Source organism: Anabas testudineus, chromosome 17, assembly GCF_900324465.2.
Source record: "Anabas testudineus chromosome 17, fAnaTes1.2, whole genome shotgun sequence".
Classification (NCBI taxonomy): Eukaryota; Metazoa; Chordata; class Actinopteri; order Anabantiformes; family Anabantidae; genus Anabas; species Anabas testudineus.
In genome coordinates, this window is record NC_046626.1 from 7,221,834 (window position 1) to 7,239,276 (window position 17,443).

General features: G+C 39.1%; 2 protein-coding genes across 2 annotated transcripts; one reads left to right on the forward strand and one right to left on the reverse strand.

Moving 5' to 3' along the window:
* The first annotated feature begins 235 nt into the window (after nt 1-235).
* Nucleotides 236-16,200, forward strand: cdc73 (cell division cycle 73, Paf1/RNA polymerase II complex component, homolog (S. cerevisiae)). The gene is made up of 17 exons (XM_026374467.1): nt 236-376; nt 1,027-1,132; nt 1,291-1,360; nt 1,569-1,631; nt 1,834-1,886; nt 2,300-2,388; nt 2,711-2,924; nt 3,880-3,978; nt 4,078-4,156; nt 4,594-4,658; nt 11,174-11,231; nt 13,045-13,080; nt 13,205-13,292; nt 14,038-14,199; nt 14,659-14,759; nt 15,131-15,272; nt 15,409-16,200. The coding sequence occupies exons 1-17, from the start codon at nt 246-248 to the stop codon at nt 15,443-15,445; spliced, it is 1,593 nt and encodes a 530-aa protein (XP_026230252.1). The 5' UTR covers nt 236-245; the 3' UTR covers nt 15,446-16,200.
* On the reverse strand, nt 4,699-8,277 carry LOC113171782 (beta-1,3-galactosyltransferase 2-like). Its single transcript, XM_026374468.2, has 2 exons — nt 7,354-8,277; nt 4,699-6,699 (listed from the first exon to the last, which is right to left on the reverse strand). The coding sequence occupies exon 2, from the start codon at nt 6,501-6,503 to the stop codon at nt 5,232-5,234; it is 1,272 nt and encodes a 423-aa protein (XP_026230253.1). The 5' UTR covers nt 6,504-6,699; nt 7,354-8,277; the 3' UTR covers nt 4,699-5,231.
* Nucleotides 16,201-17,443: the final 1,243 nt, after the last annotated feature.

Sequence of the window (17,443 nt, forward strand, 5' to 3'; positions counted from 1 at the left end):
ACCCATGCTGTGGAAGTGCCTTATTTGCAAGGCACTAGGACTCTACCAGTACTGAGTGCCAGTGCCGATTAATTAAAAGCATGACCAAAGTGGCATATTTAATTCGCCCGGGCATGACATTTTGCAACTAACTGACTTGTAACTAAGTAATTGTAAAAAGTTGAATTCCGATCAGGCATCCTGCGAGGCCTCATAATGTTGATAACTGGGGGCTTTGCAAACACACTATATCAAGACAAGTGAAGATGGCGGATGTGTTGAGTGTTCTTCGTCAGTATAATATTCAGAAAAAGGAAATCGTCGCAAAAGGAGATGAAGTTATATTTGGAGAGTTCTCCTGGCCGAAAAACGTCAAGACTAACTACATAATCTGGGGGTATGTCAGTGCTAAAACATCTATAAATGGCGTTGTAGGCCCGCAGTTGACGCTCATCTCATTGTGCTAACGTTACTAGTAAGGTTCGCTAGCTGCTAACGCTAGATGCTAACCTAACTCCCGTCCTCGCTGTTGTACCTCAAACTTTAAGCACTTCTGGTTACTTTAGTATAACGCTTATTCGTTGTAACCATAGATCATTGGACGTTTTTGTTGGTCTCTACCTACGTCTATTTAGCTTTTGCTAACTTATGTATATATCGTTTTTGACAGCTGCGCTGCTAAAGTTGCAGTAACTAGTGGTGTGATGCTAACCAATTAGCGACGTTAGCAAGCGCTAAGTTGTGTTCCCATAGAGTCTAGGGTCCAGTGCAGTAAGATTGATGGCTTCACTGTTTACAACCAAGACCATAAGCGGCTTTTTTACAGTGCAAAAGCAAGTGCAGTAAATGTGAAGCAAGAAACGAAGTTACGTAGGGATTAGTAGCTAGATTAGCCGGCAGAGTAACTGTTGATAGTCAAGTTAAAAGTACAGCCTGCAGTAGTCTGTGTACCTTCTAAATCATATACTGTTGTAGTAAAGTAGACAAATCATTCAAAATAAAGGTTGTGTGATTTTTATTTTCTTTTGCTTGGGTTTCTATCTGCAGTACTGGTAAAGAGGGCCAGCCCAAAGAGTACTATACTTTGGACTCTATTCTGTTCTTACTCAACAATGTGCATCTCCCACATCCATCATATGTCAGAAGAGCTGCAGTAAGTCATCTGGAATTACTATCAAAATGCCCTGAACATGTCAGAACATATACTTTTTTTTATTCAGTAAAATATTACTTTACAATCAGTTTCAGCCCCTTTTTTCTCAGTATGTCTTCTTCAGAAAGTGTTTTTGAGTGTCTGTATGTTGTTTACAGACAGAGAACATCCCTGTTGTCAGGCGACCTGATCGAAAGGGCTTGCTGTCATATCTCAATGGGGAGAGTTGTAAGTAGCACGTGGGAGATCTGTGGTCATTGTCAAACACCACTGTTTTTCTTTGTTTTGTTTTGTTTGTTTTTTTGTTTTTTTTTTTCAGAAAATTTACATTACATACACATGCTTAATAAAACACGTTTCAGTGATTAGAATCCTGTGATGAAGAGAGGCCTATGTGTAGTGGATTTAACTGGTTTCTAATTTTGTGTTTTCAAAGCGACATCAACAAGTATCGACAGAAGTGCGCCCATAGAAATAGGCTTACAAAGGCCAACACAAGGTAAGGTTACATCGCATTTGTTACATGAAGTTTGAAAATCTAGTTCCACCTGCAACTATTATTTTTGAGCACAGATTATTATATTGTACAACTGTGATTATAACTTCATAAATTGCATTAAATGTATAGTATTATAGTTAGGTAAATTGGTGCTAAAACGAATAAACTTAAGACCATTGCTTTGTTCTGCTTTGCTTTTTAGTCAAACGAGCAGCTGATGAAGTATCCTCTGAAGCCAAAAAACCAAGGATTGAGGTAAACTGACTCAAACTGATGAAGGTGTGTTGCTGATTGCTGATAAAAGCTGGATGTCCTGTATGTTTCACTATAGTGAGAGCAGGTAGCTATAATCTCAACAGGTTTTCAACCACATTCAATTTAAACAATTATACGGTATGGCTTCACGCGATAATAAATGAAATATATGGTAATGTGGTAGTTACTAAACAACAATAACCTATATAGTTGACACATGTGTCCATGCAGCAGACAGCGTTAATTACTAAACTAACTTTTTTCTGAATCGTTGTGTACACTGGCAACAGGCTGCACCTAAGATTAATCATTTTGTAAATTCAGCACTGGTATGTAATCACTGATTTGTGAAATTATTTTGTGTTTGATTCTGTAGTTTGCTAAATAATTCTGTATACTGCTGTCATCTTAAGGATGAAGAACGTGTGCGTCTGGACAAGGAGCGTCTGGCTGCCCGTCTGGAGGGCCACAAAGAGGGCATTGTGCAGACAGACCAGATCAGGTATTATAAATGTCAACCAGCTATATTTATTTATAATGTCCTTTACATGTGAGATAATATCGTCCCCATAGTAAATAATTTTACCACTAAGATTTATTGGACTCAGTATTAAACTGATGACCCTGAACAGCATGTTTACTCCACATTGACACTCACAAACGAGTTCTCAGTAAGTCATTTTTAGAATGACTAAAATCCTGAAGTCCACTCGCTTTTACATAAACAGCGAGAACTAGCCGATCTTCAGAGTAAGAAGAGCTTTATATGTGAAAACAGCTGTAGTGAGCTGTTGAAATGATCAAAAACTTCTCTTCTTCTCCAGATCACTCTCTGAAGCCATGTCAGTGGAGAAAATTGCAGCCATCAAAGCCAAGATTATGGCCAAGAAACGTTCCACCATCAAAACAGATCTTGATGATGACATAACCCTGAAGCAGAGAAGCTTTGTGGATGCAGAGGTGGATGTCACTAGAGATATTGTCAGCAGAGAAAGGGTCTGGAGGACCAGGACAACCATTCTCCAGAGCACTGGCAAGGTCAGTCCTCTTTTAGCTAATTATATCCTGTAACAAGCATATTTCTCTACAGTGTTATTTTGTTTGTTTGTTTTTTCTTCCGCTTCTCTTGACAGCAAATAGGTGTTTTTCCCAAAATACTGGATTGTGCCAGATGAGCATACGAGAGGATTTTCTCGTATTTGTACCTGCACAGTGGTTAACACAATTTACTCTGCTCCACATACAGTATGTCTTTGATAGAAAGTGGCATTACATGAACACACAGTTCACTGCTAAAATACAGCACTGAACACAAATACAGAAAAACGTGTCAGTAGATGGCAGCATTGGGTCACAATATATCTCACTTGAAAGCCCATAAGCACACAAATACTATCTCTTTCCAAATATGCTCTAAATAAACAGTTTAGAGAACTGTTTTTAGAGTTAATTTACAGTGGCAAGAAAAAGTATGTGAACCTTTTGGAGTTTCATGTTTTTCTGCATTAATTTGTCATAAAACGTGATCTGATCTTCATCTAAGTCAAGAGTATTAACGAATATGATGGGCCTAAAATAATAACACAAAAATGTTCTGATCTTTCATGTTTTTCATTGAAAAAGCCATAAAAACCTCATAGTGCTAGTGGAAAAGTATCTGAGTGTTTTTAACTGCTATAGAGTCCCCACCACCACACGCTGTCATACAGACATTCTCACATTATGCTGATTAAAATTTTTGATACACTTGGGAATCCAACCTCCATCTCCCTTCCCCTCCCCCAATCACTGCAATTGCTGGTCAGAATTTTTTTGTTATTTCATTAGATTTGTTAATACTCTTGATTTAGATGAAGATCAGATCACATTTTATGACAAATGAATGCAGAAAACCGTGAGTATTTGTATGTGCATCCTAAAACACCAAATGATAGTAATATTTGTATGTATGTAAACCTGTTTGACATATTCCAATCTTCTTTTTTCTTTATAGAACTTCTCCAAGAATATTTTTGCTATTCTTCAGTCGGTGAAAGCCAGAGAAGAAGGGCGAGCACCAGAACAGAGACCAGCACAGAATGCCGCTCAAGTGGTAAGAACTATATTTACTGTATATTATATATGCGTTGCAATAGGAACCCACTAACACATATACATGTCTTTTATAATAATTAATTGTTCGTGTTTCAAGGACCCGTCCCTAAGGAACAAGCAGCCTGTCCCAGCTGCCTACAACAGATACGATCAGGAGCGATTCAAAGGAAAAGAAGGTGTGTTTTACTAGCATTTCTCTGGCTAATGTTTTAACATTTACAAAAGAAAATGTGTGTTATTGTAAATTGTTCATACCTTTTTTTTGTCTCAAAGTAGTTAGATATCACTGAATTGGTACTGTCCTTCTCTTTAAGCTACTTCAAACTCTAGTTTCTGGGACAATTTAAACATAATTGATGTGAGGTTTGCACAGTATGATTTACTTTAGTGATACACTTGTTTGCAATGGACATGCTATAGATCACCTTACACTCTGCAGACAGACAACACCACACTTTAAAGTATCACTTTTCAGTTTATAATATATACTTTTATAAATTATTTATGTAAAGAAAGGAATTGAAGGGTTCAGTCTGCCAACATAGCTACCAGCTTTAGCACAATTCTTTTGTTCTACCAGTAATCTACAACTACTTATTTAATGTTTTCCTAGAAACTGAGGGTTTCAAAATCGATACCATGGGCACCTACCACGGCATGACCCTGAAGTCAGTAACGGTAAGAACTACTTCCTGTTTCTGAAGCATTAAAATAAATACCAGGAGTAACCAAAGAATGCTGTGTACCATAGCTCCTACTTTCAAAGAGAGTCAGAGACCTCTCTTTTGTCATGTCATGATATTGGTTTTGCTGCCGAGTCCACTGCAATAACATCTTACTTAAAAATGTAATACATACTGCCAAATGTTTAATATACTTTGACGTTTATTGGCACTGTCCATTCTAGGTTTGAGTTTAGATCCACATGATGTACAAAACAGACATACAGTAGATGTTACATCATTACAAAACTGTAGATTTGTAACTACAGTTAAACACTTCTTATTCACAGTTTATTCTTTTGTAAAATTGTACATTAGCATTTGGACACAGAAGCAACTTTTCATCTCTTTTGTACAAAAAGACTCTTAAAGCACTTCACATATTATTACACAACATTTATGCAGAGTTCACGTTGAGTTTCCATGTGGATAAAGTGTACATCAATCAATTAATATGAAATCATGAAGCAACAGCTGAAATGGGAAAGATTTGCATCCAACTAGGAGCTTGTGAGTGTAAAAGTTTCCCTTATTGAGCTTGTTTCTCTCTGTTCATTCTCATATGCGTCCTGCTCGTTCTCTCTTTAAATGTATTAATGCAGGCATTGTTTTTGTTGCTCTGTAGGTGATGCCAGTATTTAAGTAGTTCATTGGGATGAAACCCATGTGATGTTATCAGGTGGCTGTACTTGCAGCTGGAGTAAGACACACGCCAGTGGTTAAACAGGAATTCATTTGGCGGTGGTGAGGTTTCAATCCGGAGCTTAGCGAGGCAAATTCCCACATACACATCCTCTAAATGCAGGTGGCGGATACTTAGAGATGCTCGATAGATTTTCCTCGCCAAGTCTCCAGAGAAAACATAACCAGTCCCCGAGCAAAAGGTGGGATACTTCTCACTTGGGTACAGCTCTGGGGGCATGTACCACTTGCTGTTTTTATTTCTGTTGGGAGCATAGCCCCTCATGTTGTTGCCTGTGAAGTAGTTCTTCTTGGGCTTCACTTCTGGCCTGAGCAGTTTATAAATAAGGTACTCTGTGTTGACAAACATGTCACTGTCTGTCTTCATGACATAGCTCGCCCGTGGACAGTGCATCGCCACCCAGTTCATTCCCATTAATGTCTTCACAGTCAGGTTTTTGTATGAATCCAGAAAGTTCTGCTGAATTATATCGTGATACCTCCGGCTCTCTGCTTCTAGCATCCTTTGTTGTAAAAGTCCCAGCTCCCCATCGTTTTTCCCCAGCAGGAAGAGCCTGATGAATCCCAGAGTTGAGGCAACACTCTCATTGCCCCATGTCTGCCTTATGGCATTCCTTGCCTCTACCTGCCGAGCTTCAGTCGCTATCAGCAACACCAGAAATGGTGCAGGTTGTTTGTCTGCACATTTGCCTGGCTCATTAATGATATAATGAAAAGGCCCATGAGTTATAATGCCACTCGGGCCTCCCTGTTGAGTCTGGCTGGTGTTGACCACCACAGTGTTCTCAAAACTTGTGTTGCCTTGAGGAGACAACACGTCATCCGTTTCATGAGAGCTGATGTTGAAATCACGGTTTGAAGTTGGCTGAGGAACAATAACGAACCGCCACAATGAATGTTGGGAGCTGATGTTTAGTTTGGCTTTGATGGTAAGTCCACCACTTCCATACACAACAGGATGCCCCCTCCACCACGGCTTACCTGTAAGTCTAGGCAGCCAAACCTGATGACCCAGAAAAACGAGTAGACCCAAAAGTGAAAGAAGAACAAGGAGAAGTTTAGCCATGTGGGTACAGCAATGCCGTCGTCTCCACTGCATGGTTCTGCCAGCACTAAATCACTCAGACAGCCATCACACTTCTATAGTCCGTTGTCAGCAGGTCCCAAATCTTCTTCTCTCCTTGGTTGGAGGTGAGAAATTAAAGTGTATGTGGGAGGTTGCTAACCAGCTTTGGTCCAGTAATGACCTCTCATTTCCATATATGTAAATTACTGTATTGTTGTCCAGGAACTGCCTATAAGACAGAGGGGAGGAGAGAATATATTTGAGCAATAAAATACACATGTTTTGTAGCCACATTTGTTTGTCTAATCTGTGCTGCTGTAGGAGCAATTGATGATGGCAAATCAGCTGTTCTGTATCTGTGTCTTTGGCATGCTCCAAACAACTGTGCATGGAAGCTTGCAGAAGGGTGACTAGCGTTTGCACTTCCTCTTTAGTCCTTATGAGTATTTACGTTCACATCTTGATTTGGAATACTAGTTTTTGATTCCCCTTTTAACCAAATAAGTAATTTAAAGGGACAGTTCAGACTGATGAACAGCAATATGTTCCTAAATATCTTTTGCTCTTGAACAGAATCTAGCTGAAAAATCGTTAAACAGTGTCCGTTTGTGTGGTGCTAGCACCCTTAAGTGGATTGTGTTCTTTTTATACACTACCCTCTTAAAGGACCCCCCAACAAAACAAAGAGAGGTTTGTGAAATCTCAGAGGCACTGAAAAGACTCTGTCTCTTCTATGCATCAACAGAACGGGAAATCAGTTAGTTAGAAAAAGGCACACCCCTCACATCCTGTAACTGAAGGTTGATAGCTGCTGCATAAACTATTTTTACTTAAGCTTAGCATTGATGTGCATTTGTATTTTAAGCCCATAGAGTGAACTTACCAGCTTTAATCTAAGTACTGTTCTCATTCTGGTATCCATCATTCGTCGATGTGATAATGCCCACTTGGTCTCCGCTTCTACTGAACTCTTATCCAAACCACAGTCACGTCCCACTTGGGCTTGACGACTCAGGTCCTCATTCATTCCCTCTTTGATTTGTGACAAATAAACCTCTTCTTTTATTCAGAAAGGCTCATAGTCATTGGTCTGTTAGTGGTTAGTCGCATGTAAATGTAGTCCTCTTCCAGAAGCTACCATCAACCACCTACCACATGCAGACACATGCAAGTGTATCTGTGTTTGCGTGCATGGGCAGAACATGTGTCGGAGCTCCAGTGTTGCAGTCTCTCCATTTACCTTTGCGCATTGTCCCCAGAGGGTTGATGCTAACGGTGCTGCACTGCTGCTGCTTCTGGCCAAATAAAGAAGAGTCAGTAGCTGACAGTTAGCTCCAGCTCTGGGTCCTTTCACTGTCCTTGCTTGTCATATTGTGCATGACAAAGCAGCAGTGGATAGGTTGGCTTGATCTCTGCGTATGCTTCTATCCATTTGTTTAGCTTTTCCTCTCATTTCCGTGCTAGTTATGGTTTCCTCGTCCTTTTCATTCACATGCTCCTGTGTGAATTTCCCTCTCTTCCAACCACTTCCCTGGTCTTTTGTCGTTTTTTTTCCTCTTTTCACCCCCCTCTTTCAGCAGCCCCTCTGCGCTGTCATTGTGTTGTCTGTAAGATGACTAGAGAGGTGAGAACAGCGGGGGTGGAGGATGATGAACAGGAGGCAGTGCTGTGAGTTGTGTTTTTCTTTCTGAAAGGCAGCTCCAGGCTTGGTGGCAGTACGCTCTTCCACCACGTCACCCCGTCTCTGCTGCTGTTGCTGTCTGCTCTGTTAAAGGGGAGGGGAAGAGGGGGTTGGGCTCTTGACCTATTTGTATTCATACCTACTCTCCAGAAAGAGGAATAAAGAATTATCTGAATGTATTGAAGTAAGAGGAGAGAAGCCTTCATTGCAGCACCTACATGTGCACAATTCTTTCAGGGTTGCTGATTGCCCAAACTGTCTAAAAGGCAGAAAAATGAACGGTTACATGCTATGGTGTAATGATGAACAATGCAACCCCATTTTAGTTACTGTCTTGAATGTGTCCACTGCCATTCTATTGTGCTGAACAGTGATTGGACTACAGATAATTAAAGCAATGCTTCAGCGCTCATTCAGCCATGTTGGTCCATGAATCTTTAGTATTCAACCATTGTCATTTTAATCATACCACACTGTGGTTAGAAGCAATGTTTCTTCCCAGAGGCATCAGCAGATGAAGGATGCTTGTTCTTGCATGCATGCCCATAGGGATCACAATAGTTTCAGTTGCCTCTTGCTCATCTTGTATTTTTATACTTGTAGTATCAGGCAAATTAACAGCGTGAAATAATCTTCTCAGTTGGTAGCTAAACAAAGGTTGAGACAAAGGTATGTTTTATACACATTTCATTTGTGAAGTAGCTCTCTGAATAGACCTGCTACAAGCTATTTTTTAAGTCCAGTAAATGTATACTGTATTGCCATGGGGCATCCAAGCACCCATTCCTGATAGTCTACTTTGAAATGTCAATGTCATACTGCTAGTGTTGACCGTAAGAGCTGAGCAATGAGTGAATTATGTTACCTTGTTACTCACGACCTCATCTAATCTTGATTTTACTCGGTGTATCATTTTTAGCTAGTCACGAGTAGCTATTTCATAATTGATGTCCAAAAAATGTCCAACTTCCCAATTCATGCATTTTTTAAGCATCTGATATTTCTCCTGGTAATATTATAGTTCAGTGGGCCAGACTGTTGGGAAACCAATACTTCTGTACCTCACAAGATGTTTGTGTCGATCAGATGGCTGCCACCCAGTTCCTAATGGGTTGTTCTTTTTCCTCACCTCGTAGTTCATCAGATACTGTGTGGCAAAGCTGTAATGTGGAGAGCAGAGCATCTCTTGGTGCATCATGTACTGTCAGTGGAGAGGAAGTGGAAATGCACAAGCTGCTGCTGAGAAGGAGTTTTATCTGTAACGCACTGTAATTGTAGGCACTTCCCTGCAGCTAGTGGAAAGAGAAGAGAAAACAAATGTATTTGTTACTCATAAAGATGCCATTAATGTTTGAGAGTAGATTTATAAGTTATGTTTAATATTGGCTTTATTGTTGTTGTAAGTGTTTATGTAAAGATGTTGCCCTGTAAGCAACAGCTGCAGCACAGAGCTGTTGCTTTCTAAAAGCTCAGTGGTTTTGACACGAGGATTGCTTGGATTGGCAGGGATGAATTGTTCTAGCATCATCATGACCCTTCAAGAAGAATTTTAATTGCTGATGCTGGGGGACTGTCTAAATGAAACCTATGAAATATTGACACACTGTTCATTATTTTTGCTGAGGAAATGTAACTTGAATTATTTATTTCAAGGGACTTCTTGAGCATGTTAACAGAGGCTACACACAGGTCTCTTATGTGATTGTGTTCAGTTTGTGCTTCTTATGTTTTCATCTGTTTAACAGACATTTTAGGAGAGCTTCAAACTGATTTGTGTGTCTGACACATTTATGTTTTTAAAAACTGTATGAAACATAACATTATTAAAATTATATAATCCTCCATTCCTTTTTCAAAATAAATAAATGACATGACCTCATGATCTACTAGCACTATCAACTATTTGGGGGAAAAACATACACATCAACAAAAAGCTAAATTAAAAAGCTTTATTTAAATTTAACATAATCAAACTGAAAGGGTACAGGCCTTATTTTCTGGTGTTCGCTGATTATAGGTTATATGCACATTAAATGGCACATTTATTTGAGATTTAATTGTCGATTTTTAAACAGACACACTATAGTTAATACTCACATTCACTTAATATGCCATAATCTCACTGACATCTCGCTGCAACAGGGGCTATAGTGGTATATGGTGGCTATCTGTATAAATAAAAATAAACCAACCTGAAACTGTTATTTTAATCGTGTTTTAACTATGTAAGTCGTCGTGAAGCAAATAATTTGTTGGTTGGTCTTCCATGACTTGTTATGATTGTATAATAGGTACGTTTTTGTTTTTTAACAAGCCAGGAAATCTGAAAGCAGAATTTATTTAGATTTTCAGATTCGGACTTTAGAGATTAACCTAAATCAGACAAACTGAAAGAAACGTGATATACTGTATGTTTGGAACTATGAGAAGTCTGTTTTGTAGGTCGGCCGTTAACATGGATATAGTGACGTGTCTGTTTCTGACATATCTGTGTTGAGTTTTGTTGCGGTGTCTGAATTCCGGGATGACATACTATATGACACACAGGTCTACATGTTTCTGTGTCTTCTGACAATGTGAGCTCTGGCCTGCAGAAATGTCACTAGATGTTACTGTTAGACCTTGAAACACGGGTGGCCTCCTGTTAATCCCCATTCTGACTATGCACATTTACTCCTCGACAGGAAATCAATAGTGACCTTGAGGGAGTGATGGATGAGCAAATCTATCAGTAAAGCACCTTGTTTTTCAAGAATTGTTTAAATAATGTGGAAAAACCCCCACAGGCTTGTAAATGCAACATTTCCTATTTTCCCATAACTTAGCTTAATTTTCCTCTTAGACTGTATTTATCTGATGTTGTTTGACTTTTAAAAGCTGGTTAGGCACACTACCACCAACAGCCAGCTTAGCTTTCCATAAAGCTGCTGTGAATGTTCTTCACGAGGCCTGCACTAAAGTATGTTTCTGAATATAAGCTTTTTAATTTTGTTTGTTTGTTGTTATTGTTTTTTTCTTTCAGGAAGGAGCCTCTGCTCGAAAGGCTCAGACCCCAGCACTGCCACCTGTCCCTCGCCCAGGTTAGTGTAACATTTGACATGTCTGTGTACATGGAGGCATTAATCTGCTTACAATACTTTAAGGTTGCACAATGCTGATTTATTTTAATAACTAACTATATTTGACTGCACAAGTCATTTCATGGAATAGCAGAGGAATTTTACTGGATAAAATAAGTAACCAGATTACAGTCAGCTGATTTAACTGTCATGTAAACACAAATCCTGATTTCCGTAATAGGGGTAGGGGATTAGAGAAACCCAATTTCACCAGGTAGATTTCTCCAAGAGAACTTTTATTACTCTGTCATGTATAACCAATTTTCTAATCAGCTTTTTACAAGAGAGGATGTAAATGGCTGCCGACACTAATTCAGCAGAGAATTACAGCTCATTGAAAGAGGAAATCATTACAAGTTCACCCATAATCCAGCTAAAACTAAAACAAATGATCTTAATAAGTCACTTTTCATGATCTCTTTCTTGAATTCAGTAACACTGGGACTGTCTGTGTGTCACCCCTTTGACTTGCGGGTTTAGTTAGGAAGCAGTCTCTTCTGTCTTTACATCTAAAATCTCTGAACCTTGCTTCCAAAATGAGCCCAAGGTAGAGAAGAAACCTGATTACTCATCTGCTGTGTGTATACACAGGTTAACTCATTTCCAGATTCTCTGAGTAACCTGGTTAATAAGTACATGTACAGTAAATGTGCTGACAGAGAGCAGGGGAAAAACAGAAACTCTATATTATTTACTGTAATGGAGCAACTGTACGTGATTTATTTATTTATTTTTTGTTGATATAGAACTAGACAAGGTGGAGAAGTGCATTTAACAACCAAAAATATTAGCATGGTTCAGGAAAATCCAAAAGATGTGGACTTGTCATAGTTCTGGAGCAGTTTTGCTCACCCACAAGAACAGTTATGAGGAACTAATAAATAGGTTTTTTTTAATACTTAACACACACATGCTGTGTTCATGAGCTAGAGGAATGTATCTCTGTGAAAGACGCTTTGTTTGCTCCTCCACACTTCTTTTTATGCAAGAGCGCAACAAAGCAGCTTCAGTTTGGGTGTTTTGAGTGATGATCTGAATGACACATTTGACCTAGAACTGTAATAGAGATTAGTAAATGAGCAAAAAAAACTACTTCCAATAAATGATCAGAAGATGGATACCAGACACCATTTTACAATTTCCACTTTAATTTCATGGTATTTACAACTTGATATGTTAAAAATGCAACATTGTAAAGTATTGCTTATAGCATAGGATGCAAACCCCTTAACCACAAAGGACTATGTTTCATGGGCTTAATGAAATGAAGATTAACCTCCAAAGATAGGATCTAATCCCAAACCAGAGCGAAACTGTGAAGCATCTTGAAGGTAGTGTCTTGCCTCAGGCTTACATGACTGTGTCTGGAAAAGGCTTCCTATTTTTTGTTGTTGATATGACAACAGCACAAATTCAGAGGTATACAGAAACTGTTCATATGAGAATTGCTCGTTCTCGTTTGATTGATACTAATCACTGTCACAAAATCATGCTCTATCCTCTCACATCATGCGGCAAGACAATAATCCAAAATATTCCAGCTCAACACAGAACTTCATCAGAGGGGAAATTCTCACTTAAACAAACTTCAGTAGAAGCCGTAAAGAAGAATCCAACAATTTAGTGATGCCAATCACTGTCACAGGCTTGACACGGATACTTTTTTTCACTCTCAATCTGAGTTGGTTTGACTACACCGTTCCAGTACTTTCTAATTTTGACTGTTACATATGCATGTTCTAAATGACATTTGTTTGTTTTCTTCCCCCTTTAGTGTCACAAGCCAGACCTCCACCAAATCAGAAGAAAGGTAGATGAGGTTCTATGTTTTTGACATAGTCTTATTATGAATCTTTATCTGTTTTTTAACTGTGCTTATTCATTTTTATAAACTCTCTATTTAACCCACTGTGATATTTATTGTTTTTTGAAAGGGTCCCGGACACCCATCATCATCATCCCAGCCGCCACGACCTCGCTCATCACGATGCTTAATGCTAAAGATCTTTTGCAGGATCTAAAGTAAGTATCAGTTACAATAACACAGTGTTCAGGAGTTTTCATAATAAGGTTAAGCTTTATAGATTTCTTTTTTCTACAGCATTGTTGGATAATGCTATTGATGATAAAATTTAACTCAAACACTTAAAATTAATGTAAAAGTTTCAAATGTTTCTTTGGTCATTTCCTGGATAAAAAAATAGAAGGAAGCTTTTGCATAGAACACGACCAACCACGCTTACATGAATTGCAAAATACGTCTTTGACACCAGTTTTTTTTTATAGACTTTCTTTATAGAATACACTAGAATAGACAATTTCCTGAGCTGTCAAGCTTTGTACTCACACAGATGCATCACATTTACAATGACATTTACTTTGTGTCTTGGGTTGACTTGGTTTGAAACAATTAGTCTGTAAATGGGGTCTTGCATACCTTTATAAGATATGCATACATGACTTTGTGCTACAAGTGATATAAAGCTTCACGTTCCAGCAAAATGCGTCCAAAAAGTAGCATCCTTAGTAGTTCATCACCTTTGAAGAAAACCATAACATAACCTCGTTTGACTGCATCACACTTGTTGTTTTCACAGAAATTGTATTTGTCAACTAGAATGCTGTTTGGACCTATTTTGGTCCCTCTGGTGTATTGGACACCCACTCTTCAAGCAAGAGGTCTGGGGACAGTCGGTTAAATGTAATGTGTACACGAAACATGTAAAAATGAAGAAAAGTGACATATTTTTTATGTTCACTGTACCAGGTTTGTCACGTCGGAAGAGAAGAAGAAGCAGGGGATCCCACGTGACAATGAGGTTCTGCTTCAGAGGCGCAAAGACCAGGTCCAGCCCGGCGGCACAACACTGAGCGTCACTGTGCCGTATCGTATCATCGATCAGCCGCTCAAGCTGGCTCCGCAGGACTGGTAAGTTGTTTTCTTGTTTTGTTTTTTAGCTACTTAACAACCAGATGTGGCAAACCATCAAGAACTCTGTGGTAACCATGGTTTAGTTTTTGTACAATATAATCCCATAGAGCGCTATGTGGTGTCATTTGAATCCCCTTTTTATCTTGAGGTTCTGTGTTTCTGTGGACAAGCAGTGCATCAGCTGATGTTTGTCTTGGTCGTAGTATGAAGCGACCACCTGTCAGCCACACTTGAGATGACTCATCTGTTGACACCAGCGTCCATGACGCTGAATCATGAGCGGTTGACCAAAATGACTCAGGATGACAAGAGCCTGTGCTGTTTATGAGGATATTTTACATATTTCAGTGCATTAAATCTAATAAGGAAACAAACTTAAAAGACAAATTGCAACAATATCAATATATGAGATCTTAGAGCTTTTTATAAATAACCTGTAAATGTTTCTTCCTGCAGGGATCGAGTGGTGGCTGTGTTTGTGCAGGGTCCTGCCTGGCAGTTCAAAGGCTGGCCATGGCTGCTGCCTGATGGATCTCCTGTTGATATTTTTGCTAAAAGTGAGCAACACACACAGTCATTTTTACAGACATAGTTTATTTAGTGATTCAAAATTCAAGAAGTTTATGATTAAAACCTATTCAGGTGGTTTTCCTTATTCAGAAGAAGCCAAAAATAGATAGAATAGAATTCAAGTATAAAACATTAAAAGGCAACCAGGCAAACATAGAACTGTGCCTCTTGCATTATGCAAAAATACTTCCTGTATTGAATACGAGGTGAGATGACTTGCTTGGTAGTATGGGCTTAAGATCGTGAGTATGAAGGGGGGTGAAGTGTATGTGGGGAAAAGTGTTATTACCAAATAAAGGATTTCAGCAGAATACAGTCAGAGCAAAACGTGAGAGATGATGCATGCTTTCTACTTCAGTTCGAGCCTTTCATTTGAAGTACGACGAGGCAAAGACGGACCCAAATGTGCAGAAGTGGGATGTGACCGTCCTGGAGCTGAGTCGCCACAGGCGCCATCTGGACCGGCCGGTCTTTTTGCGCTTTTGGGAAACTCTCGACAGGTATTTATTCTTCCTCTTGCGCTTCCGCGAATCCTCATATATTTGTTATTTGATACTTAGTTTAGTAATTACGCAATGTGTGAATTCACTTTGACCCAAACTCACTTTGCTTTCCCTTCTGTCTCCTGTTCATCAGATACATGGTGAAACACAAATCTCACCTCAGGTTCTGAACTCAGATCACAGCGTCCATCTCCAAAAGTCCCACAATTGAATTCTTCAACTTTCCAGCTCTACTCAGCCCACCTCTTCTAGAGGTAGCCACTTTCATTCAATCTGCCATCCCATCTTCCACTCCGATCCCCATACAACAGGAGAGACAGATAATCCAGTGGACTTCCTCCTTCACTTCTCGAGTACCCCTAATGCAGTACGCTGGATTTGATGCTCTAGCTACTGCAGAGAAGATAAGGGGATTTTTGTGTTTTTGTTGTAATTGTTTTCTAATGTTTTCATGTAGGTAAACAGAAACATACCAACATATGTTTTATATAAAAAGGCAACATACTCTGGAAAACATTCAAATGAGATGTTAAGCCACATGGTGGGATCAGAGGGAGGGGAGAACTGTTCAGATTCAGATGTGAAAATAGCTCTTGGTACAAACAACACGGCCACGGAGTTTGAGCAAAGAGATAGGATAGATATATATATATATATATATATAAATATATAAAACTTGTCAGAGCCAAAGCTCTTTGAGCAGAGGACGCAGGTAAGTGATTTGTCAATACAACAAAATGACAGTAAAGTGAACTCAGTCAAGCAAACAGTTCCTAGCTCAGTTTTTGACAGAGGTCCTAGTCATGCAATGACCTTGTGAAAGTCTTCTTTTTCTTCTTTGTTACTGTTGTTAGAGGAAGGAATGATGGAAAGTATTGCTTTAAGTCATCACATAAAATAGACAATAAAGCCTCAGAAACAAATATGTGCTTCCTGCATTAGATGTTTTTCTTTTTTTTTTTTTTTCCATCTCATCAGCATGAACATGTCCAAACACTAAACTGTCTGACTGTAGGGCAAAAAAAAGACACATATATAATATAAAAGACAAAAACCGTTCATTTGTTCTATGGGAAACACCTCAGGTGTTGGTTAACAGTGTTGCTTTACAGGAACTAGTGTGTATCTTAGTTGCGTGACTTTTTATGCAATAGAGATATACACACTTCAAATATCCCAGCTGAACTGTAATGTCTTCAAGGTTTTTAAATCATATATGTGAAGGTCTCGGAAAAGAAACTTTCCTGAGTGTTGAGACTTCTTTATGTAGTGCTAAGTGCAAAGGAGCCACTAAATGCTGCTGCTGACCGAAAGAGCTTAGAATAGCTTAGTGCTGGAATCACCTGGTGGCCACATGACCCCAAATGACGCTAATATTTTGACATACTCGATGTAGTAAATGTGGAATGGGTGTAACCTATCAACCTTATAATATGATGACACAGTCACTGAGGGTTACCTAAGAACACTTGTAAACCTCAATACCTGTCATTTATGCAACTGTCAGCCAGTCTTGTGGCACCTAGTTCAGACTTGACAATTGATGCTTGAGGAAATGTGGGCTGGTTGGAAACTTTAATTGCGGCTGAAATATGCAGATGGTTGGCTCAAAACTGAGCATTGACAAAAATCCATGGACCTATCCTTTCTTTGCATCCCTAGTCCAGACTTGTTTTTGGTCTTTATAACACTTAAACAACATTTGAATACCGTACCCTATCTGAATGTACTTTTATGTGCATATGTTCATACTGGTTTTGCGGTTGTACCGACTTTGATCAAACACCATGAGCGTCAATGTGCAAAAAAAAAAAAAGCTACGTCAACCATGTGCTGCATCATCTCAAAGTCTCTCCTGGCCCTTCTAAGTGTTAGGATGGTGAGTACATGTCAGTGTGGGGAATGAGTTTGTTTCTGCTGCCACCAAGTGGCAAAAGGGTGAGTTTGCGGTGTAATGAGCTCATGGTGTAGCTGCAAAAATCCTTCGTTATGATCATTAAAAAAACATTAACATGGTGCCTATTAATACACTGGCTGCACTTTTATTATTGACAAAGCAAAAAGTCTTTAAAGTAACCGCCTCAGTGATTTTGAAAACCCTCTACACTCGCAGCTGGAACCAAAGTTACTTTTGAGTCAGGACATCTTTCTTGTTCTTCACCCTCCCT